Source organism: Cryptotermes secundus, unplaced genomic scaffold (genome assembly GCF_002891405.2).
Source record: "Cryptotermes secundus unplaced genomic scaffold, Csec_1.0 scaffold404, whole genome shotgun sequence".
In the NCBI taxonomy this organism is placed as follows: Eukaryota; Metazoa; Arthropoda; class Insecta; order Blattodea; family Kalotermitidae; genus Cryptotermes; species Cryptotermes secundus.
Window position 1 is genome coordinate 33,067 of NW_019720569.1, and position 26,969 is coordinate 60,035.

General features: G+C 40.1%; 1 protein-coding gene across 1 annotated transcript in view; it reads right to left on the bottom strand.

The window, feature by feature from the left end:
* The window catches only part of LOC111869146, a gene marked incomplete at its 5' end in the record, with an annotated part of 85,724 nt that overhangs the window by 10,057 nt on the left and 48,698 nt on the right, over window positions 1–26,969 (bottom strand). The window contains 7 exon segments of the mRNA XM_023860391.2: window positions 2,808–2,986; window positions 7,355–7,569; window positions 8,486–8,708; window positions 10,755–12,397; window positions 13,214–13,341; window positions 16,749–16,919; window positions 23,355–23,563. Of these exon segments, the coding sequence (XP_023716159.1) occupies window positions 2,808–2,986; window positions 7,355–7,569; window positions 8,486–8,708; window positions 10,755–12,397; window positions 13,214–13,341; window positions 16,749–16,919; window positions 23,355–23,563 (2,768 nt within the window).

Genomic DNA, 26,969 nt, shown 5'->3' on the forward strand with positions numbered 1-26,969 from the left:
TAAAAATGAAAACCAAAATCAATTTAAAACAACCTACAAGAATAGCAGAGGTTCCTTCTTGAGGTTCCTTTGACCCTCACTCTCTCTTTCTCTCTCTATGACCAATCAGTTAACTGAATAAATGCTGCAGAACTCATTGGGAAACAGAAGGAATAAGGTATACAGTAAGTTAATGAAGAGAAAGGAAATTAGTCATTGCCCCTATTTCAGCCTACTTTCCTTCCTTGATAAGGAAAAAGAGGATTGTTATGTCATCATATACTGACTCAGCCTCTAACAGGATTGAGTACCAGGAATCTTCCTAGTGGTAAAGGGTGGCTAGAACATAAGGCTGACAATCTCACTGCCATCTGAGCCAACTGCCTAGAAAAATGTGGGAACCTTGGCATCTCACAACCCTACAGGTCTCCACTGCCTGTCCCAGGGAGAGCTTTACCTCTTTAGGGGGCATAGTGTTACTGTCCATTAAATAACACCTATGCAGTTTTATTTAGAGAGATGATCTCCATAATCTGCTGAAATGCAACTGAAGTCATAGGCATTTTCAAGAAAATCACAACAGCGTTTTGGGGCTCCTGTGAACGGTCACCATTTTTGGAGCTAGAATGTTCATATTCCCTGGACACTGACCTTTTGATGGATAAACTCTTAAACATTAAATATAAATAAAATCCATCCATCCATTCAGGTACTAGTGAAGTGCACATACATGCAGACATAAATACAGACTGATAGACTGGATTCTAAAACACACTTTTTCAAATGCAGGAGTTAAATCAAAAGGTAAGATTTCTTCACAATCATAATACTTCCTCATAGTATATATATGAGAAAGTTAAAAGTAATCAAAAAGAAGCATGAAGGGAGAAGGATGACAACAGATAAAGAATACAGGAAAGGACACTGAAAATTGTGTTGCTCAACAACTGCTATGTGCACATACAGAATGAATTTCTGACTTTCAGTTCATTACATATTTACATTGGGTTTGTAATGTAAAATATTTTTCTTTCTATCTAGGGGTAAATAGTTAACTTATTTGAAACCTATTTAAAACAGACAAATGTTTAGGTCTCTTGGGATTCAGTAACAAATATCCATTATTGTAGAGAACTATAAGGTTTATTTTGGACTCTATCCATCATCTGGTATATACAAAACAAAAAACCATCTGTCTCTGTTCTCAGGTGGATGGGGGCAAGATAGATATACTCAGCTGGGCCCATTAGAAAGCACTAGTCTCAATCACTGCAAAAAAATAACATCTGTCTAGAGAAGAGCCTATAAAGACTTGACAACAGATTCCATCATTGGGAGATAAGAATAAAATCACAATAAAAGACACGCTAAAACTTTTGTGCCAAGCATGCACATGTCAAAAATGTGATAAAACAAGTTGTATGGATTAAGTTCCAGGAATTAAGTTAAAAACAAGGGTAAAAAGTATAGAGGATGTATAGCTAATTATGCAGATAAAGAATCATGCCACCAGGGCGACTTCTAAAAATAAGACTAAACTCCAGAACAAAACTAGCACATGTAGCGGAAGGCACTGATTTTCATAAAAACTTTCATTTTGACTTGTTGACCTTTTCATTGATGAAGGGGATCCATAAGGGAGAAATATCCAAACTGGGCTGGCTAATCGGATTAGTTGAACATGCCATGTGAGCTGATTCCTTAAACTTTCTGTACCTGCTGTTACTTTCAATCACCAAGACCCTAGCTTCGTCCCAGCCCACCTTATGGCCCTCTTCATATGCATGCTGAGCCAACTTGGATTTCTCTAGAAGACCCTGCTTGAGATTATGCCTGTGTTCCCGGATTCACACAGCCAGCAGTCTGCCTGTTTCACCAATGTAGCTTCTGCCACATTCACAGGGAATGCTATAAATGCAATGTGCCGTCTGTTGAGGATCCCTTTTTGGTCTCATTTTCACGAGCGAAGATCGTAAAGTGTGTTTAGTTCTGAAGACGGTCCTAATGTTATATTTGTTTCCTATGCGCTTAAACTTCTCAGAGATACCCTTGACATACGGGATATAAACCGTGCCAAGAGGCTTTTCCTCTTTTCTCTGATGACAACTACCCTTGGACCTGATAACTGAGTCAATAAATCCTTGAGAATAACCACTGAGTTGCAGGTCACGTTTCAGGTTGTCAACCTCCATTAACCGGTCTTGCCAGTCTTGGCATATAGTGGTAGCTCTAACATGAAGACTATGAACAGTTCCTCTTTTGACATGTGGGGGATGGTTGGAATTGAAATTAAGAGATCGGCCAGTGTGGGTAGGTTTCCTGTAAACTTTCTCGGTCAGAGCCATCCATTTTTTATGACCAGAACGTCCAGGAAAGGGATTGTTCCCTCCGATTCTATTTCCATAGTAAACTGGATGGCCGGTCTCAGACTGTTGAGGTGGATAAGAAAATTCTGTATCCTGTCTGCACCATGAGGCCAGATCACAAATGTATCATCCACATACCAGACCCACAGCGATGGTTTGTCCTGCATCGAGTCAACAGCCAGTTGTTCAAAGTGTTCCATGTAGATGTCGCTAATAATGGGAGAAAGGGAACTACCCATTGCCATGCCATATAAAGTCTATAGCCATTACTATACCTAAGTGCCCATTTGCTTAGAGAGTAAGTACAATGGAAGAAAGAAAATTATGCTTTCTGAGAAGATAACTGACAACACAAGCTTACTCGAAATGTGTTTGTCTCATATCCGGAGATATACATATTGACACAGACTGTGACCACTCTGTCTTCCTCCTACATGTGCAACTCATATAATCTCAACTTACCTCTGAGTACATATTCTCAAGGCCTTCCAGTTGCTTCCTGATAGCATGAGCATCTGTAGTGTCTATTGTGGTACTGAGATCATCACTTGAATTGTTTTCAGTGTTGCCATCCAACATGGAGTCCAGGCCAGTTGTTGTTGATGTCAGGTCTGTGGTATCCAAGCCAAATACAGAAGCACCTAAGTGAAGGAAGCTAGTCATTGCAACACTTGCAATCTGGTAGAATATTATCATAAAAAAGGAGTGATTTGTGTACATGTAAACATTAAAAGCATCCACATAATAAAACCAGGTTGTGAAGCCCAGGGGTAAGTGCCAATCTGAAAATAAGGACCTGTATGTTTTACTATGAGGATAATTCTAACAAGGATTCACAAATTTGATAATATGCCTAATACTACACTGTAGCACCTGAACATTAGAATTAGCTTGGCATATATACTTTTAAATAACTTTTATTGTTCCTTGCATCCTGTTGTGTACTAGACGAATGTTAAAGTTAATCTACCGACCACACAACACGTTTTTTATTTACTGCCACACTACATGTTTCGACCTCAGGAGGTCATCATCAGGTGTACGAACACAATTTCACAATCACACGCAATCACTTCCTTTCTCCACTAATTTCCATCCTGTATCCTGTTCAGATTCACGCTCAAATAATATGTATAAGTTCTTCTTATACCATATAAGTTAAAAATATATAAGTTAAAAAGCTCTTCTTATAAAATACAAGTTAAAAATACCAATGTCAAAAATTAAGATTTAAAATTCAAAATTCAGTTCCCTGTAGCCAGTTACGTTATTATCACTTGTTTAGAAAGTTCGTGAAAAATAAACTTCACTCGTCACATTGACTGCCCTTTCACTTTTTGAAGGTCTTGTCGTTCTTCGGCGTCCTCTGATGTGGGATCTGTTACGTTNTATAAGAAGAACTTATACATATTATTTGAGCGTGAATCTGAACAGGATACAGGATGGAAATTAGTGGAGAAAGGAAGTGATTGCGTGTGATTGTGAAATTGTGTTCGTACACCTGATGATGACCTCCTGAGGTCGAAACATGTAGTGTGGCAGTAAATAAAAAACGTGTTGTGTGGTCGGTAGATTAACTTTAACATACTTTTAAATAACTTAAGTTTTAATAATACTTTAAATACTTCAACATTTTGTAATATTGTAATGTGTTTTACCACTGAACACACTTATATACACTTTTAATATACTATATGTATATATATTTTTTATTATTATTTTATATACTTAACTGTTATACTTATTACCAACTTGAGGCAAAATTTCTGTTATCATATAATATGACACATTGCACTAGTATGGATCCATATTAGTAATTCAATGACTAGACATATTCCACATTAACTGTCTGATGATGGCCCTGTGTGACTGAAGCATGCAGCAAAATAAAGGTTTAATTGTAAACATTGAAAGCGAGTATACATTTGTTGTGGTGATGGTTTAACATAACTACTATATATATGAAGGTTATTCCATAAATAATGCCTCCTAATTTTTTGTGTTAATATGTAACGTCTGAGATGGAGGTTGGTGGTATTGTAGTAAACGTTGAACCTTCCCGCCAATGTACTGTTAGTTTGGTTGTCTACCAAAATGGTGCCTGACATAGAAGTGAATATGAAACAGAGATGTGTTACTGAATTTCTCATTGCCGAACAAATTGTACCCATTGACATCCATCGACACTTGCTAAAGGTGTAGTGCGTTTCAACAGTGGCGAAAGTGAAGTGCACGACAAGCCATGCCCTGGGCATCCCTGCTCAGATGCCACTCCTCACAATGAACAGCGCCTCATCCATACAGATCAGCAGATAACGATCAAGGAACTGTGTGTACGGCTTAATATCAGCTGTAATGCATTGGAAACGATGTTGGGGAAGCTTGATTATTGCAAAGTTTGTTCCAGGTGGGTCCCGCAGAAGCTTACACAGGACCACAAAACTCATCGAATTGAAGTTTGTCAGGACCTGTTGCACCAGTTTGACGCTGAAGGTGACAAGTTTCTGGACAGCATCGTCATCGGAGATGAGATGTGGTGTCACCACTATGAGCCAGAATCCAAAAGACAGTCCATGGAGTGGCGACATCCAAGAAAAAAGAAGTTCAAGACACAGCCATCGGCAGGGAAAGTGATGTGCATGGTCTTTTGGGATAGGCGGGTGTGATTTTCTTGGATTTCCTGGAGCCTGGTGAGACTGTCAATTCTGAACGCTACAAGACGACGCTGACTAAGCTGAAAGCCCACATTTCCCAAGTCAGGCCAGAGAAACAGATAACCTTTCGCTTGCAACATGATAACGCTAGACCCTATACCAGTTTGGCGACCACCGCGCATGTTGCAAAGTTTGGCTGGACTGTCCTACCACATCCACCTTATAGCCCCGGTTTAGCACCTTCAGACTTCCATCTCTTTGGGCCTATGAAAGACGGACTACGTGGGCAACATTTTCCAGACAACGATGCTGTCATTGCAGCTGTAAGAAAGTGGCTAGCCTCTGCTGGCGCAGACTTTTACAGGCGCAGCATACAGGCTCTTGTTCATCGCTGGCAAAAGTGCATAACGAATGGTGGTGATTATGTGGAAAAATAACTGTAAGTAGCTGAAATCTTGCTCTATTTAACTGCATTATTATGCTTTCTGTACCTGTTGCAGTTTTCTTTAAAGAAAAATAGGAGGCATTATATATGGAACGCTCCTCGTATATTCGGAACACACAACAGGATGCACATTATGAAGATCATGAAGTGAGTCTGCCGCAACATTTTGAATTCAGTGTATTTCTACACATTTAAAAATAGCTCACAAGATGTGGTAATAACTGTACTGATTTCATTTATTAAGTTACAGCTCTCCAAGTACTTTTTTATATTTCTTTCTTTCCTCAGATCTGCCATTTTTCATCTTAATATCTTGTCTGCTGCTCTTCCCACTTAATACTCCTTCCTGAAATATTATCTGTCAAATTTTCAAAACTGTAAAGCATATGACATAAGTGTTGGCAGAAGTATATGCCATTAAGGCATGTATTGTGGAGAATCTAGATAGGAACTACAGAAATAGGAACATCTACATTCTATCTGACATCCAAGCTGCACTTAAAGCACTTGACAAATGCCAGATTAACTCAAAATTGGCCTGGGATTGCCACCAAACTCTCTTGGAACTGGCCAAACATAACAGAGTACAACTGATATGGGTGCCGGGGCATGAGTGTATTGCTGGAAACGAAATAGCAGACCAATTGGAGCTGAACATCCATTCATAGAACCTGAACCAGCCTGTGGCATCTCTATAGGAGTCACCAGAAAGGCAATTGAACTGGACAAATATGAATCACAAGAAATACTGGGGATCCTTGACTGGACTCAAGCAAGCAAAGGGACTCATATGAGTACCCTCTACTAAAAGAGCGAAAGAACTGTTGAAGTTAAACAGGAACCAGCTACGATGGGTGGTAGGACTACTTACAGGACACTGTCATCTTAAAGGACACCTCCTCAAACTTGGACTAAGTAATAGTCCAACTTGTGAAAGAAAATGAAACAGCCACACATATCCTGTGCGAATGTGAGGCCTTAGCTTATTTAAGATTATGTCACTTGGGTAAATATTTTATGGAACCAAGTGACTATTTTGACATCCCCACATACAAAATCCTGCACTTCATTCGAAGCGCATTGCTGAGGGGATAATCAGAAGGGGAGGCACAATAGATCACTGTGGTTGCAGTGCAAGGGCCAAGAAGGCCCACCCCTTATACATTAATTCATTCATACATAAGTGTTGCATAAGTCAAAATCAAGAATAATATGAAAATTCAAGCAAGTCTACAAACACAACTTTACAGTAATATGATATTTATATCCTGGCCATGATTTAATGTTCCCTCCCTACATCTACATGACAGCAATCCACAGTTTGGTCAGAAGAAAGAAGCTTCCCTCCCTACATCTACATATGACAGCAATCCATAGTTTAGTCAGAAGAAAGAAGCTTCCCTCCCTACGTCTACATATGACAGCAATCCACAGTTTGGTCAGAAGAAAGAAGCACTATTGTGAGATCTTCATTTCAACTTCAAATGTTGAAGAGTGCAAATGCAGCAAGTAACATCTCCATACAGCAACAGTGCTAACACATAAAACATACAATTGACAAAGGTACCTGGCCAACACATGACTGTTGACCAGTGTTGTTCTGAAATGGACAGGGCTGAGTTCAGATATGAACAAAGAAAACAAAAACAAACTCCATTGCCTGTAGTCCAAAACTGAACTATACTGACCAAAAAACCAAAATTTGTTGACAAAATTAGTGCCAAATTTGGCAGATAGAGGGTGTCATGTGGTCAGCGCAACGGACCCCCATGGCCGTTAATCTCGTTTTTCTAGACTGGAACTGCTATTTCCTTGAAATAGCTCCTCAATTATATTCTTATATGTGGAAGAGTTAAATAACAGCTGGAGTGTAGTGTGACATGAGACACTATGCTGCCACATTAACTTACTGAGTGGCATCTTGCTCTGATCACCCTTCTTCCCACTGCTAAGCATTCCACTTTGCCTGTGCTGTTTATCAGGTCCAAGCTGATTCTTACTGCCACCATGATTGGTCCAACCTCCCCTGCTACAAGGCACATTCATATTGTTGCCATTATTCCCACGTGCACTATGGTGCGATTTGCTTATAGCGCCTCCCCCATTACCACCTTGTGAAGATTTCCTGAAACAGAATGCAACAACCCTGCTGTCATTATTGTCATGACCATTTGTAATCACCATTTTATCGCAAAAGTGGCTCATGTACTGTTACAGTACCATGTATAGCCTTCATTTATGGAGCAGGCTGGAAAGAGGCTTAGGGGTGATGTGGTGATCTGTGAATTGTGGAGATTATCGGTACTGCTGTAATTACCTGTAGTTCCCAGTGGTGTGTAGAAGTAGTCAATAAATCCAATACCCAATCCATACACCATCTATAGTCACACACCCCTAAATATGTGACAGTATCTTTAATATAAGAAAATCATACATACATCATAGATGCTATGATCAAAGCAACAGGTTGCTGACAAAAGATAGCAGATACAGATCTGTAGTCAAGACATGAACTAACATTTCTGAGAAAATCGTAGAAGTTTATGTATAAATTTAGAAAATGTCCAATTAAATATAATCTGTGCAGTAAGAAGAAAGTTTGAATGATATATACTCAACTACAGCAAGATCATAAACACCACAAAAATCGAGTAAACTTAGTCAATGCAGGAAGAGAGTTTCTGTCTGTCTGTGCCTGTGTGCCTAAAGTAAATTTTCCTAAGTCAAAAAAGTGAGGTAATCAACATTTCAGTTTTCCCATTGGCTAAATTAAGTGCTACGACTCCTACTTTGTGGCTTGTTACTTTATTTTCTACCATAAAATCAAAATTTAACATGCCAGGCAAAACATTTTCCCATAGCACACATACACATGTATGCTTCTCTCCTTGCATCTCTACACACACCTATGCATGTATGAGAAATGTTTGACACAGTATGGGGGAAAAACAGATCCAGAAAATGAAACCAAAATTACAGACTACTACTACTACTGCTGCTGCTGCTACTACCACCACCACCATCCTGAATAATACACTAACCTTGAACTATGCTTGTATCTGGTGGAATTCAGTGGAGACACAGAGGGGCTTGAGCCCCCACCAGGGGATAGAGGAGGCAATGGTGGTGTCATAGATGAGATGCTTTCACTGAGGGTTGAGTTGGCTCCCACAGGGGGCACTGGGTGACCCAGACCATGTAGTTTGGGGTCTAGAATCTGACGCAGCTCCGACTCCACAATGTCCACCCACTCTGAATCATTTGCTATGAGCAGAAAGAGCATCATAAGTCAATTCTGCTCACTGAAGAAATTTATATGTTCTGCACAGGTTCTGAGAACTTCCCTCGAAGTCAAGATGCCACTTCATTCAAAAAGTTTGTTAACAAGCATTATGTGTCACTGAAACCAAAATTAATCTAGCAGACTGAGCTGTCTGTGAAAAGAGCATTTCATTGGTTTGAAAACATGTTCCATTTCAGCTCTGTAGTTGTACAGTTGTGATAATGTTTAGCGGACCACTTTCTCCAAATCCTTTCAGGCTCATCATTTGTCAATCATTCTACCATTTGATGCTGTGTGGTCTAGATATTGAAAGTGTCATAAAGTGTCCGAAAAGGAATGATAATGGGCTAACCTGAGTAGTGGTCATACACTACCTCTATTTTGAAACTGAAACTTTAGAATAAAGGCACAGCCTATAAATGTGTATATACAGAACACACATTAGTTATTATCCAAAAATTTATATAACTAAGCAATTACTGAGGAAGAAATTTCTGACCAAACCATTGTTTCGTGTGTACCCATATCAGACTAAATCAATCTAGTGATAAAGTGATGACATGGTGACATTTCTTGAACTAGTTCTACTGCCATTTTCATTTGTCTGACATCATATGGAGTTGGAGATGAAAACATTTCACTGTTAATAGAAATACAATGGACAGTCAAAAAGTTCCCAGAATTCCCCTGCAGACAGAGAATGAGACATAAGACAGTGCACGCACTGTTGTGATGAGGAGCTCAGCATGTCTGCTCGCAGCTGCAACAGGTCTGCACAGGTTTTGGCATGCAGTGTCATTACTGTTGTGTTTGAGTTAGACGTAAGTGTTGGTCATTCAGTGCAACGTCGCACTTCAAACAGCCTGTGGACATCAAGTTTATGTGCAAATTGGGAAAGTCAGCTTCAGAAACACTATTGGCCCTGCAGAAAGTTTACGGTGATACTGCACTAAAGAAATCTGCAGTTTATAACTGGTTTTCCTGGTTTAGAAAGGACAAGAGACATTGGAGAATGACCAGCTCAACGGAAGGCCTTTGACACCCAGAACCAAAGAAATGATTGAAAATATGTTACAGTGGATTCTATCTGATCAAAGAATGACCATCATGGAGATGGAGCAAGAAGTTGGTATCTCTCATGGATCCACTCATGCGATTCTGTCCTATGATTTGAATATGAGACATATCAGTGCAAGTTTGTTCCAAGGCAGCTGACCGCAGAGCAGATGGAATGTCATATGATGGTTACTGGAGATCTGTTAGGGAAAAGTACAGTGGACCCAGCATTTCTCAAAAGGACTGTAACTGGGGATGAGTCACTGGTGTTCGCCTATGATCTGGAGACAAAGATGCAGTCACCAGAGTGGCACACAGCAACGTCTCCCAAACCAAAGAAATCATGCCTCATCAGATCCAAGGAAAAAGTGATGCACAATGCACCATGAGTTTGTACCACCTGCACAGTGTTACTGGTCATTCCTATATGCAAGTTTTGTAGAGGTTGTGTAATGCAGTTCAGAGGAAGCAGCATGACAAGTGGCAGGGACAGTGGTTTCTGCATCACAATAATGCACAAAGCCACACATCACTTATAGTGCAGCAATTGCTAACTGAGGAAAACATTCCTGTCATCACCCAACCACTGTACTCTCCAGATCTAGCTCCAACTGACTTTTGGCTATTCCCTACTCTGAAAATGGGCTCAAGGGGACAAGTTTCACAACCCTGGAGGACAACAAATTGAATGCAATGACCAAACTCCAGAAGATTTCAAAAGAAGCCTTCTGCTAGTGCTTCCAACAGTGGTAGGATTGATGAAGTGAGAGAAGGGGGGGGGGAATGTGAGCCTGTGTTTGCATGTGCGTGTGCATGTGTGTGTGTGTACGCACATGCGGGTCATACTTTGAAGGTGAATTGGTAAGTTTTTCTGTATGTCCTACCATTACAGTGCAATATTACCATTCCAGGAACCTTCTGACTGCCCCTCATACACCATGTCCTTGTATGGTCTTCTCAAAAACACTCACCTGTGACCAGACCTGGAGGTAACCCATATATGCCTTCTCTGCATCCACTGAGAGCCTGTGGTGAATCTGATGATTCAGTGCTTGTGTCAAGATGCTCTGATGCTTCCCCTCTCAATCCTCCATGCGTCACCGGGTGAGCAACACTGCCAACAGTGCTGCCTCGGCCTGAGTCAGCATTTGATGAAGACTGTCCTATGCTTCTCTGTGTCGCTTTCTCATAATCTGAACTCTGGCCAGAAGATTGCTGTTGATTGTAATTCCCACTACCCATGGCTTTCATGAAGTTTTCACCCCCAACTGAATGATTACTACTCCTTAAATTATTAGCTGCTGTACCTCCTCTACTGCCACTGATAACAAATCCACCTTCATCATCGTCTTCTTCATCCAACCGAGACTGAGATCCTCTACGGGAATGACTGCCTCCAGCATCCCTTTTTACCAGACCCACCATATTTGGGGTTCCATAATTAGAGACTGCGGAGCCCTCCATTAATGGTCGACTGCCCTCGGCATGTTGGAAATTCAACACATTTGCAATGTTCTGTCTCCTCATATCAGGCTCCTGGTCTTGAAGTCCATATTGATTTTCTTTAATGCCTACCGGCACTGCTTGTTGGTAGTTCTGCCCATTCTGCCGCATCACCATGTAGATGCTACTTTGATCCAACACACCCTGTGGAAGCCGTGGATGAGGTCTCTGATAACCATAAGGTGGCTCCTGGGCCTGTGGATGACGGTACTCCCTATTCCCAGGGAATTCTCCCCCTCTATCCTGCTGAGCTGTTGCATACTGTCCTTGTTCTAAACATGATCCCTGGGAACCCTTTCCACTCTTTTGCAGCACACTTTCTCCATCACCTCCTCTTCTTGAAGGCCCATCTCCTGGCCCTAGTCTTGCAACAGTGACATGGGGACTGTGGAAGGGTCCCTCAGTTATCTCACTGTTATAGTTCCTTGATGGACCTGCCATCTGCTGAGAACCACCCCCTAAAACATGCTGCTTTTGAGAGAGTTCTAATTCCTCTGAGTTCATGAAGCCCCCAGCTGCATCCTCTTTCTGAATGGAAGAACCTACTCGACCACTGGATGTAGCTTTTCGAGCATTCCCATTAACACATTTACTTGCTCCCTCACCACTTGCACTGGGAGTATTGTTCAAAGCCATTACATTACTCTGTCCACTTTCACCTGCTTTATTCCCTGCCTCAGCACCAGCTGTACTGTGGGCTTCAGTGTTCCCAATTCCATCCTTTGGCAATTTACCACTTCCAAATCTACTTGAGATCATGTCCTTAATTGTGTGGTAAGTCCTAGTAGGAAAAGCCTTGTTCTTGTCACCATCTTTCACACCATCTTTTGCCACCTCCAACACACCACTACTCTGTACATTGCTTTGTTCGATGTCATCCTCCTCTGCTCTATCCACTTTGTCTCGTCCCTTTGTGCTGTCTGAACTGTTGGGCAGACCCGTCCTGTGAGGCTGATCTTGAAGAGGGAGAGGTGCAGGGCTCCTGCCCACCATGGCTTGAGACTGGAAATGCTGAGTGTTTCTTGCCCGCCAGTTATCTGACACATCATCAGCACGTTCATTGCCCATCCATGTTCGAGGCACCGCCCCTGTTGAAACTCCACCATGGTGCCTGTAAACTCAGCATATGTCAAATGGACTTCGTATGGTCATGCAGTTCTACTTAAACATATGTGAACTGTTCACTTTCAGAAAAAATATGAGATATAAAATTCTCTCCAATAAAGGCCTTAAACTCTTAACATATTCATGAAAAGACAAAGTGTCCTGCTTCTATGACCAAAATAAACAGGAGTGCAAAGAACTGGTTCTTACATCATAACATATCTGAAACCTTACACTACATTTCATTTCCTGGTAGAGTTTAACACATGATGGTTCTATTGAAAACTTCTACAGGCATCATGACAAATCACAAATTATCTCAATAAATCAAGAGGAATATTGGAAAAGAATATTTAGAATGGGTATCAGTTGCTCTACATTTCTCATCATCAAAACAGATATGAGAATTACTGTTGACAGAAACACAGCATTTTACAAGATAGCACTTGCTCATTCATTAACACATGATCTAAAATGGGAACTAAAAACCAGATAGAAATCTATCATAATTTAAATGTTACATGGACTTAAGATAAGTTAATTTCACTGTGTGCTGCTACAGAGCAGTCTGCTGGTGCATGCTGGAAGGAACCAAGCTGTCTCAGTGTGAAATATTAATAACTTCAATACAGTAACAAACAGTGTCATGTTTAATTATGTACAATTCAGGATCATCTGAAAGAGAAAGAAACAAATGATAACAGCCATAAATATTTATCATGCAGAACAACACATATTTGATCCAGCACCTAGATGTCACAAAACTTAAAATTCTTTGTAGTTTCAACACAATATTACCCAAGCTGACAAACAGATGACTCACCCATTGTACATGAACTGACTCTCAGCAGTGCTATTTGCACCCCGATACTGGCTCTTGAATTCATGACCAGAAGTCTGGGGAACCTGTGACTTAGAACCCCGGCTGTCATGGGATTGCATTGAAGGGGCCTGAAAAATGAAGAAGCAGCATGTTAGCATAACAAGTTTCCAAAGCTTCATTACTCTGAAACAGAAGTGTGAGGTGGGGGGAAGACCCATAATTTTGGAAATGGGAAAATATACAGTCATTATCTTTTTATGTCAAAATATCCAAAATGTATTACTCATAATACAGTAAGTTTGTCCATTAACACAGCTTCTCAGTGATAAATAACTTCAGCAACTGACAGCATTGCTAAATAAACCAAGAAATACGGAAACAACAGCATCATCAGAGATGATTTGGTCAGATTTTGGAAAAACACATGCCCTACATGAAAGAGGTTCGCAAATAACATGGTACAAAGAAAACTGCAGAAAGTAAAATTTTAATTGTTGTTGATGAGTGCATTTTAAGAATTTAAAATCTTTTTCAAGTTAAAGGTAGAGAGTAAAGTTGCCCCATGTTTAATCAATTAAACACCACACCTTAAAGACATATGAGGGAGTGGAGGTATAACTCCAGTGAGTGGTCAGCTTCACACTCTGGCCACTTTATCCCTGAGGAAAGGGCCCTCAGTACCCCTTGAATATGAGGCTTACTGTTGTATATAAGGTGATTGAAATGGGACTCTTTAAAGGAAAGATTTAGTTTTGGAAACATGACAAGGCCACACAGAACCAAATCAAGTAAACATGGTGGATGTTGCAGTATTATAATTCTTTTTTTTTAAGTGGTATATGGTAAGACACATTGCCATGATACAAAATCCCTTTGGCCAGCAAAGTATTTGGTCTTTCTTGACATAAACATTAAAAACTTGAATGCTGAATCCTTGGTTGACTGTTATGGAGGAACTATTTGTAATGGATAATTTCTTTGATATCATAAAAGCAGATATGTAGGGTACTGATTGTTGATGCTAACATTTTCTAATTTCATATTCTTTAAAAATTTCAATCACTACCAGATTTTGGCAGTCTGGAGCCCTGGCACATACATTTTAGAGGCTCTCTTCCAATTATTGCAATACAAGCAAGTAAACATGGATTTTAAATATCAGGAATATGTTTCTGGTGTACCAAGAACCCAAGAAATCATAGAATGCCAGATGCACAGAGTAAAAACTAAACTAAGAAAAAAGAATATGGTTTAACAAAATTCAACAATAACTGAAACTAGTTTTAATCGAGTTTTAGAACAATCAGCTAGGAAAATCAATTCAGCAGAGAAATTACATAAAAATACCTACCTGATGATGACCTTATAAGGTAAAAACATGTCACAGAAGTATCATTTATAAAAAAGTGATGACATAACATACCAGTAGTAAACAAACACAGCTAGAAGTTGCACCTTCAAGACATACTTAAAGATTAAGCACTGATGTATATATAGCAAAACTGTTAAAAGTCAACAATAGGGAAAAAATAGGTTTTAAAAAGATTTAAATACATGAAGCAAGCCAATCAGGCCTTTCACTGGAACATTATGATAACTATTAACTAGCACTTTCCCTTTCCTGTCTATTCTCCCCTGGGCCAAGCTACATATATGAACCTCACTCTCATTCTGCAGCAAATCCTCAACTGACTATTTCCATACTCATTTATATTCCAGTAAGCACTCTATTCCATGAAGATGGGGGGGGATTGGCAAGTTGATAAAACTATTAACATGCAGATCATATCCACAGCAGTGACAGAATCCACCATCTTCAGATGGGTAGGGCTACTGTAGAAGAAGACACAACGCGGACTATATGGAAGGTGGTTCGAATAGTGACCAACCTTGTAATACTTCATAGTCTTATTAGGGAATTGTTAATTAAGAGAGATTATCAAGTATTGACTGTTGCTGTTTCACTTTCTCTTTCTTGCCTAATTTGTGACATTTTCTTTTTGTTTCACATTTAATTTTCATTAACTGAATAATGAGAAAATTAAGGAATTTAACAGATAACTAACTGATAAAACAATTAACTCAGTTGGATGAGGCACTATGCTACAAGTCAGAGGGTCACAGCTTTGATTCCCAATGAGGTTATCGGACTCTTCAATTGACCTAATCCTTTCAGCAGCACTATGGCCCTGGGTTTGACTCAGCCTCTAAGAGAAATGAGTATCAGAAATCTTCCTGGAGCCAATTAATTCCATGGGACAGGATCTTCCTTGACTAGTGTACATTTAGAAATTCCATATTCTTACAAAAGTTCATTGCCAGCAGCATACAAGCCTCTCACTGAAACCTACTCTGAGATAATTCAATCAAATTCATGTCTTATTCCTAAAGTATGCATTTTTATATTACTGCAGTGTGTAGACCCATTACTATGTAGCAACCACAAAACAGACAAGTTCCCACAATGAGTTCATGAGCAACAATAGAGGAACTGCTGGCAACAGTGTTTTCTTTGCGGTCCATGCCAAGGGGTTATATAGTGATGATGCCAGCTGAGCAGGAGTCAATTGTAAGTCAGTCTATGAAGAGAAGACTATGAGTTTGGTGTGAGCTGGCTGCCAGCCTGGGAGTAAGTCAATTTAAGGAGCAGTTCAGTTATGGTATATTTGCCAGACAGTAATGACATGAACACAGAAGCTGAAGAATCTCCATTTTTAAGAGCCATTACAGGGGAATGACTAGTGAAATCATTCTGAGAAGATTTAGCATGTACTGTAGTGATTTTAAAGTGTGGAGGTCAGTGATAGTGTTATAGTTACTTGTAGTTAGATGGGTGGTAGGACTACTTACAGGACACTGTCACCTCAAAGGACACCTGTTCAAACTGGGACTAAGTGATTGTCCCACTTGTGAGAGGTGTCAAGAAGAAAACGAAACAGCCACACATATATCCTGTGTAAATGTGAGGCCTTTGCTTATTTAAGACTACATCACTTTGGTCAATACTTTATGGAACCAAGTGACTATTTCGACGCCCCCACGTACAAAATCCTGCACTTCATTCGAAGCACGGGATTTCTGAGGGGATAATCAGAAGGGGAAGCACAACAGACCACTGTAGGCCACGGTGCAAGGGCTAAGAAGGCCTACCCCTCATACATTCATTCATTCATTCATTCATTACTTGTAGCTACAATCTTTAAATGGTCAATAAATCCAATCTCCAATCCAAATCCCATTGGTCGGTCTGTCTGACGTCCTCCAATCTGGCCAGTAATTCGCTGAGNACATGTGACATTATCTTTATTCTTCTAAGTAGTCTCTTCCTCTGAGAGTTTAAAAACAACAACCCTGCAGACATTTCTTCATTCCTTTTCCATTATGCATGCCTTGACCACTCCCTCCTCCATGACTTCATTCACTAAACAATGCTAGGTGAAGAGTTCACAATGAAGAAGTTTATCATTGCAAAATTTTCTTCATTCTCCTGCTTCTAGGTTACAAATAAAATAACTAAAATATATTGAGTACTCACTGAGGTGGTGGCAGGAGTTCTCTTGTCTTCTGTCCAGGCCAACTGCTTGTTAGGGCCCTCAGGAGCAATGGCTGCCGCTGATGCAGATTTCGGGCGCTGCTTCTTATACTCGTGTAGTATTGGAATCTTTGAGTTCTTATCTGCACTGCTCAGGATCACTTCTCGTTCAATCTGCATCAGCAGTATAATAATGCAAACAAACAAGGAAACTGCTACAACCATGACTGCTACTAATACAATATTTGTACCTAAAAGTATGTTATAAGAGGATGGGAAAAATTACATAAAGAGGTCCTTCATAATTTGTACTACTCAGCTAATATATTTAGGGTTGCTACACCTAGAAAGATAAGATGGGAATGACATATAATATGCATGAAGGAAACAAGACATTGATACAAAATTTTGTCCAAAGAAACATCAAGACAACACATTGGTGACCTTGGTATAAAGCACAGACAAGGATATATTTAAAACAGATCTAACAAGAAATATGGTGTGGGAGTGTGGACTGCTTTGAACTGGCATATGAATAAGCCTTAATGGTTGGATTCCATGAATATGGCAAAAAAAAAAAATAGGTAAAGCCATCTCTGTAATAGGCTGTGAAGACCCATAGGATTGTGAGACATCAAGGCTCCCATATTTTCTTTAGACAACTGGCTCACAGATGGCGGTGAAGTCCTCAATCTCACATTCCAGCCACCCTTTAACCCCTGGGGAGATTCCTGGTGTTCATTTCTGTTAGAGGCTGAGTTGACCGCAGGGCAATAGTGTGGCTGGAAGGATTAAGTAAACTGAAAATTCCACCTAATCGGAACATTAACCCACGACCTTCCAGCTTGTAGCATAGTGCCCTTCTGTGAACATGGTACTGATCCATTTGTTTCCACAAAAGTGGGGAATTTCTTGATCAAGATTATCACCATTCCAAGAAAAACTCTGCATGTTAAAACATTACCACTATTATTATTATTATTATCATCTAGTAGTAGTAGTAGTAGTAGTAGCAGCAGCAGCAGCAACAGTAGTAGTAGTAGTAGTAGTAGTAGTAGTAGTAGTAGTAGTAGTAGTAGTAGTAGTAGCAGTAGTAGAATAACTGTTATTGCATTACTGTCATTAGGGAAAACTTGGGTTGTTGAGTTTCAACCTTTGTAATAGGACAATCTCCTCAAACTGGTGTCTGATGTGTTGCAATATGGCATATGATGTCCATCAGGTATTGTCACACCGTTGGGAAAAGAGCTACTGGAACAATTTCACTTCCTGCAATATCCCCACATTTCCTTATTTCAAACATATATTTTTTAAATATTTCTTGTTTTACTTTACAATGTTTCCATCTGAAGGTGTATTCGTATCTGCAACTTTCATTCATACTGCCATGATGATGGCAGTATCTTATTACCACCATCATCATCATAATCATCATCATCATTATCCATGATCCTGTGATGCAAACATATGTATGTGTCACCCATTCAGAATCAGAATTACACCTAAGAAAAAAGGGCAAAGCTATCCCTATAACAGGACATGAAGGCCCACAAGGTTGTGAGACATAGAGGATCCCACATTTTCTAGACAATCAGCTCAAACATGACAGTGAGGTTGTCAGGCTTAAGTGCCTGCCACCCATTACCCCCCAGGAAGATCCCTGGTACTCATTTCTGATAGAGACTCAGTCAACCCCACGGCCATAGTGCAGCTGGAAGTATTAGGTGGAAAAAATCCAATGACCTCATTGGGAATCAAACCCGTGATCTTCAGGCTTGTAGCATTGTGCCTAAACTAACTATGCTACCACATGCCCCTCAAAATCACACCTAAGAAACTTAACCTCAATGTTAAGAGTACTGTCTTCTGGAATAGTCCACTGAAAGTCAACTGAAATTTTGAAGGAACACATTGCCTCCATCTTCAGGGTTGAAGAATAAACAGAGCAAGATTCCAGCTTGAAAGCAGATGGGAAGCAGAGCAATCAGCTAGCTGAAATTTCAGATTATATGGGAAGCAGGAGAGAAATGGTAGAGTGGACCTCAGTTCTGATTGGTCTGCCTGTCTACTCTGCCCATGATAAACTTCTTGACTTAACTAATAATAACAGATGAATAACAACAACAAAAATCTCCTCATTATCTACTGCCTCTATTTTCTTCTCTCAAGGACATCTTCAGATACTTGCAGCTGTAAAAATTCAAGACACATCCACAAAAAACAAATCAAGAACTTTTATCAGAGATATAGGAGAAAAACTCTCCATTGTTATCATTATATGGTGCATCCTCTGGTTCTGGATGGACGGAATGACATCCTCATTCAGAGTTAACTACAAACATATTGTGATGTGTACGAGTGACTAGAGCTGGGGTTTCAATTGGTGAATGGATTTATTGACTACTTATATCATCCACTTGTGACAAAACTTATCTGATAATAGTAAAAGTTAGAAAAATCAAAATATTCAGTAGAAACTATTCCCTTTTCAATTAATAATATCACCCTGTTAGTACTGGAACTTGGTCCATAGAACGAAATGCCTGGCAGTATAGCTATTAAATTAAAAGAGCTTTATGAACTAAGAGCAGTTCACTCTTAGTTGTTTCTTAATCTCATTTTAAAACCACAATGGCACAATTCTCTTGTTATGAATGAAACAATTAAGTTACATAGTCCAATGAAAAAACAAAGCTGAAATTATTGATCAAGTCTATTGGAAGCTGAAATTATCACATTAAAATCTAGTTGCACCTGTTAGCTGAAATGTGTTACTGGCAAAGTCCAATTTATACAGAACACAACACAGCCAAACAAACACTAACATTCACAACAGCATGCTCATTTCTTCTTCTCTGAGTGTCATTATGCTGTGAGAACATTCCCACAACACAAGCTGCAAGGTAATGAGGCTTTCCCTTTTCATGTCCCAGATAATGAACCTGTGCTTTATAATATACTAAAGGCTACTTCGGTAAATTAGTCAAGTAATTGGTTTGTATTTCATCCACAAGCAAAAATGAAAATATACCATAAGCTCAGTATAATTCATGGTTACATTTTTGAGAAACTGTTTAATACATCCAGTTTCAGAGGGGAACAAAAAATGGAAAACCTATTGGAGTTAATTCTGAATCATGCATAAAAAATCATTGTAATCAAAGTATGCAAAGTGAAAGTACAGAGAGGAAGGAGCTCACAACTGAATCTGGATTCTGCCATTAGTGTCACAGAACATATTTGTAATTGCACTGAACAATCATTGCAACAATAATTTCTGAAAGAACATAAGCAACCTACATTTCTTCAAATATTTCAATGTGTATGGTGAAGATAACAGGCTCTGTTAACTGATAATTATATAATTTTGTGATTCATTTCATACACAATTTCTGTGCTACAGACTCTGACTACTTAAGTCTGATATAAGGATTGAGGTTTCTGTAGTAGTGTATGTTCAGATTCTGGTCTTTTGGGTTGTGACATCATGCAGTTTTACTTATGGACACAAAAGTTTTGGAGGAGCATGCTGCCTCCATCTTCAGGATTGAGGTGAGTAGGACAAGGATGTGGTCAGGTTATATAGGCATGTTGGATACAGAGTGGTCACTGAGGCCCACAGGAATGGGACAGAGGATACAGCATAGCCTAGTCAATTGGAAATTGAAAAGAGCATTTTTTTTTCAGGGGCATAGGAAAGTGCAAACGTGAGGAAATGGCTCTTATGTCATTACAGGAAGAATACAGAACTGTAAAAAAGCAGCCCTTTTTAGGGGCCAATGCCGTTGGAAAGTGAAAAATTTAAGGTATTACCAGACTAAACAGTAAATGAATGACAAACTCCACAATGCACATTATCTCTTGAACAGCTGGAACTCTGTTATGAGTAGCCATCACATTCATATCAAAATCAAACTAATCTTCACATGTTATATCAAGGAAACAGAGAAAGTTAAGGAACTTTAAATGAAAATGGAATTATCTTAAGTGTGGTGGAATATTATCTCCTTGACCGAATGAAAGAACGCCCACTTTAGAATATAATGGCTAAAAATCTCATTTTGAGAGGTAAGTAGTGTTTATGTTGCTTGATGGCTGTCACTAAATTTCATATTTTCATGGAAATTTATATGATGAAGGTAAAAGTAAATGGCAAAGTTTTCGCTGCACTTAATTGAGTACCATGCCATTAAGACATATGGAGAAGTGAAGCTTCACGACCTGGCTGCTTTACCCCCAAGAAAAGAGCCCCCTGGTATCCATTTGATAGGGACCTAAGTGGGACTCAGAAATTGCCTGGGTTCCATAGAGAACAGAAAAAAAACCCATTCTCTTGCTGGGGGTTGAACCCCAATTCCTCAGCCATCCAGCATGTAGTCCATCGCTATACTGATTACATACAATGAAGGTATATGTAGGGCTTTACACTTTGTGTGAAAGATATGTTCCCGTATTTATTATCCTGTTTCACTGAAGGTTTCTGTTGAATAAAGTAGTACTCCTGCTTCACCAGGAGCTACCAGCCTGGAGACAGGCTATCCTAGCTGATTTTTTGTGCTTTCCTCAGCCCTTCCAGACAAACTTTATGATACTGCCTCAAATTAGGTCACAGCCACTGCTTTCCACGTCATTTTCAATTGAGTAATTCATCCTACCACCATATGACACCAAATTATTTGAGCTACTGAAAGTATTGTTAAATGAACCATAAATAAAATGTATTCAATTTTCTTATGCTTATAACTTGGGACAGACCACCTTTGTGGTCTAGTGGTCAGAGTTCCTGGATACAGTCCAGAGGTCCCGGGTTCGATTCCCGGCGCTACCAGATTTTCTGAGAAGTAGTGGGTCTGGAACAGGGTCCACTCAGCCTCATTAGGATAATTGAGCAGCTACTTGAATGACCAAAATAAACGGCCGTGGAGATTCGTTGCGCTGACTACACGACACCCTCTATCAGCTAAATTTGGCACTAACTTCACCGACAAGCGGCGGCCACTTGCTTGCTCACTAAATCCAAAGAGTTCTTTTTTATTTAAATTGGGGAATACTTGCTACCGATCAGCTAAAAAATTTGTACATTTCAGCCTCCTCTCTAAAAACCTACACATTAAAATATGTATATCCAGGGCTTGTTTCAGCTGGTACTTTCCAATACACATACTAGCAATCTCATTTAAGCCAGAAATTGCGCATATGCCAATGCAGTGTACGTTTTGACCTTGAGGCTAAAACAGAGCACAAGAGCACTGGAAATCACTTTGTTAGTAAAAAAACTGCTGAACACAGTCATAATTTTAATTGTGTAGGATCTGAGATTCTCACATCAATGGTTATGAAGAGTTCCATCTTCATAACTTTACCTGTTGCTTTGTCTATGTGTGAAACGTGGTCCCGCATTCTAGGGAGAGAACATAGATTGAAAGTGTTTGAGAACAACGTACTAAGGAGGAGGACATAACAGGAGGATGGTGAAAATTAATATTAAGTGAATGAGGGTGTGATATTCAGGGAATGTAGCACATACGAGAGTGATACATTCTTATAAAATGTTGGCTCAGAAATCTCAGGAGATGAGACCACTTAGAAGATTTAGGTGTAGATGAGAGGATAATACTAAAATGGTTCAGAACAGCACTAAACTGATTTTGCCATTTATCAATCATAAAAACATCAATTTACATAAAGTGGCTATTGGCACAAAAATGGGTAGGCTATACATGACATAAAATACAAAATTACAACTTTTACTTCAAATGTTTCTGATACAGAGAATATTTAATGAAATACAGTAAAAAGCAGTTTCTTACTCCATGCAGTGTGATGTCTGCAGTGTGAGTGGCTTTGCAGTGACAGCTGTATCTGAAGAAAATGCACACCAAGACCAAAACCACAAGATTGCATTTTAATTATGCTGTCACACAGACTATACAGCATCAAATGACTGAATAATGGTGAATAATGAATTTTAAATGATTGAAGGAATACGAAATTTATTGTACTTTCTGAACTATGAAAGATCTCAGTCAAGGAAGTCAGTGTCCAGCCATGATTTGAACAGGGTAACTCCAAAATGAAAGTCAGAAGCATTACAGCTTCAGCCAACTTCCTAAATGACAGCTAGTATTGTTGGTGCAACTATATGAAAGACTTTGGAAGGCAACTTGAAGTCTGAAACAGAGATTTTGAATAACTTAAAAAATTATCCTTAAGCAAATATGTTTCTTGAAAGGATTGTGATGATGGTGTATGCTGTCCCATCCACCTGAGGATGGAGACAGATCCAGTCTCTGAAACGTTGTGGTCTTTTGTCTTATATTTACAAGACGATGGATAGAGTCCAAAATAAGCCTTACAGTTCTGTACAGCAGAATTCTTTCAAGTCTACTTGTGTAACCGGTATGGACCTGGGATATACCCTTCTTTTAGGAAACTACCTGCCCCATTCACCTGAGGGCAGAGACAGATCCAGTCTCCGAAACATTGTGGTTTTTTGTCTTATATATACCAAACGATGGACAGGGTCCAAAATAAGCCTTATAATTATGTACAAATATGTTACTGCAAAATGGGTTGGATTTAGGCTACCACAGAGTAACTGCAACTCACCGGAAACTTGCTGGAGTGTGTGTGCAGTCCTGATGTGTTGCTGGAGGCTGGAGGCTCTGAGGCTGCAGTACCAGGAATGGCGGTTTCTCCGTATAGTGGATAGGGCGGCATCCTGTAGGGCGGTGGTGAGTAGCAGGTAATGGAGATACACGATGACAAGGGCTTCGGGGGTGGTACAGGTTTGTAAGCCCCATACCCATCCACCTCAGCTGCAACACAACACATGGACACTTGGACAATCAGCAGTCTGTGACTTCATATATGCCAGTCCACAAAATTAACACAGCCTTGTTTTACATATTATACTCATATACTTCACTGCTGCTAGAAAAACTATTACTTTGAAACTCGAGATACTTTTCACTTTTTTTTCCCCTTTAGTAACCAAGTTTGTGTTGAATATTAATTCTATTTTGCACAAAGGTTTCACTGAGGTAAGCTAATTAGTTACTTTTCTTTCCAGCATATACCAGCCTGAAAACAGGCGGTACCAGGCAACTTACACTATTTCATAAGCCCTCCAATATAATTTTAATTATGAATCTTAAATTTCAGTGATTATGGTATCCCTTTGACTGAAAAAGAAAATTATATAAATGAATTATTTTGTTGTACAAGAATAATATTAACTTTTCCAATATTAATTACAATTGTAAGCTATAGTTTGTACTGTACAACGTGTGGCAGATGGGTTATAAGTCCTCAGAACGCCCACCCAATGCTGCTTGTGGATCAGGAAGGGTGGACAGCCGTTGTCTTAAAAGCTATGATGCAGACTATACATCGGACTGGGATAAAGATGTATATGAATGTTAACACTGTTGGAATTTTTTGTTGCACTTCATCAGAAACTATTTTGAATACAAAGTGCGTACTTCTTTGTACTCAGAGACGACCCTAAAACTGCGTGCCTGCCACTGCCATCACAACCACCCCACTCCATTAGGACTTCAGCATGACACACTCCAAGTCTAAGATTAATTTTCACATAAAATTTCCCAATCCAGTATCTTCATTTATTGTTGCACCATGCATGCTACAAGTCCGGTCTATCCTGTTTCAGTTCGTTTCAGAACCCATCTACCAAAATACGCGATATCAGATCTAGAAGACTGTTAATATTGACAATCACAGACGCGAGAAACTCAAATTTCACATACCTCTCTCCACTTCCCTATTATGGGCTTCAGTATTACCCACCCATCCGTCTTAAGTCAACCGAAGTGCCACTTTCCACAGGGGTTTTTCTGTGCGTATTTCGGATACACTTCCTTTCACCGACATCCGGTCTATTACTCGTGCTTGAGGTCAAATCCGTGTGAGCGCTTTTGGACGTTTATATGAATTGCTGCACCCACAGGCTCTCTGGAGTGGATGAGGTTGCACGACTCGCAGGGCAGTGAGACAGACAAATATGGCCATTAGTCCCGCCGGATGGGCAACCAAGAACCAAGAATCACTGCTGGCACGTGCTAGCAACGATTTACCCAACAACGGCTCTGGTCCCACTCAGCTCCTCTCAAATGGAGAATGGGAGCCCTATCCCAAGCTTTACTCCAAGGGTAACGCGTCCGGGGCGTGTAACTGACACTCATCTCCATCTATATTGCATTCACGATGTCCATGAAGTAGATATAAATAGAGGAATCAAATGTGACAAGTAAGAAACCTATTCGCAATAACCGAAAACTGTAACGGAGAATTTACGACAATCTGAACGCTACTTACAACCAGGCAACAGTCATTATCAAATGTCCCCAAAACGGAAGCAGCAGTATACGCTTTTTTGTAAACCGACATCCTGACTGCCTGTTGTTCCACTGTAATAAATATATAGAAATATCTTGTGCCCCTTATGCATCTGTGATGTGGCGCTTACGCAAGCGGGCAATTTTCCCTTACATAACGTTTAATCTCCGCCCCAATATTGTCCTTCTAATTGTTTTCAAATATCGGTAACTTCAATGTGTCCTTTCCTCAGACTTGACAGGCCACGTTTTGCTCTGGTGGAGCACACGATAGCGTAGCTGGATGAGGAACTACGCTACAGGCCGGAAGCTTTTGGGTTCAATCCCCAATGACGTCACTGGATTTTTCAACTGACCCAATCCTTCCAGCCGCAATATTTCCCTAGAGTCGACTCAGTCTCTAACAGAAATGAGTACCAGGAATCTTCCTGGAGGTAAACGGCAGCCGGCGCGTAGGCTGACAACTTCACCGCCACCTGTGAGCCGACTGCCTTGAAAATGAGGGAACCTCGATGTCTCACAACCCTATGGGCCTCCACGGCCTGGCACAGGGAAAGCTTTCTTCTTCTTTGTCCTCTTCTTCCTCCTCTTCCTCTTCTTGTATTTTGTGTTAATCTGCAGTATCAGAACAGGAATAATAGACTGGGAACTTTCAATGGTTCAGCAAGTCCAGAATTTTCACTCAAGATATATGAATGAATTCTCGTCTTCTCCCACACAGCTACACCATTTCTGTCTTGTTGCTTACACGTTGCTAATGGGTCATACCGCTCTTTCATATGATGCGATAGCTCTACGCCTTCTGCTGTATGGCAAACACAACAGCGACCTGTGACGGGGGTAGGAGCACATTGCAGTGTTGTCGTGTAACGGATGGAGAAAAAATTACCCTCGTCCGCTGGTATACACGTTAGAACCACCTGCGCAGGCTGCTAGCTGAACATGAAATTACTGACAAGAGAGCATAATGAAGGCACAGACTCGGTGAACTCAACTGTTTGTTCCTTTCCAGGGCGAACTAACGCTTCGCTTTTCGGAGATCGCGGCAAAAACGTCTGGAAACCGTTACTTTATTTCAAGGCTTCTGCACTAATAGATCGTTACGAACATCACCACGCATACCAACTTCGCCATCGTACTTGACAACAATGGCAACTATAAATACTGCACAAATTCACGAAGTCAACAACAAAAAATGTAAACTTTGAAAATGTACTAAACAAATAAATCAAGCTGAAGAGAATGAGGACGTACTGACACTTCGTAGACGAATTATTTTCATTCAGAAATACCAGGCTCACGCATGCGTGAAACTGTAATTGCCATGGCATGTCAGACCATTCCAGAACATCTGCCATGTCACTGCCGGATGGTCCAGGCCTGTCTTCTTCTGGTTCGCCTAATGTACATTGTTGAACTAAGAAGCTTTTAAAGGCAGCTACGATTTTTAGCAGGAAACGAGTCTCCAGCTCCCCCCCCCTTAACGCATACAGTACAGTTCGCTGCGGTAACGTGTAAACACAAAATAGAAATCTTCGTCTGCTACAGATAGGTCACTCCCCTCACTTTCTTCTTAACCTTCCGACCCCTGTTAAGGCAGACAGCTCTCTATTACTTCATCATGCAGTTAAGTACAGATAGGAGTGTGTGGCGTTAGAAGTTACATAGTCAGCATACTCCATGTTATACGGCCTTCCTTGAAAGTTTATAGTCATTCACCTGCTCAAGGAATCCCCTGATTTCATAGAACACGTAGGTTCACTGCCGTTTTCACAAACTCGCACCTTTTGCTCATAACCTCAGCAAGTTCAACCCCCCCCCCCAAAAAAAAAACAAACTAAACACTATTTTCCCTACAATCAATTAC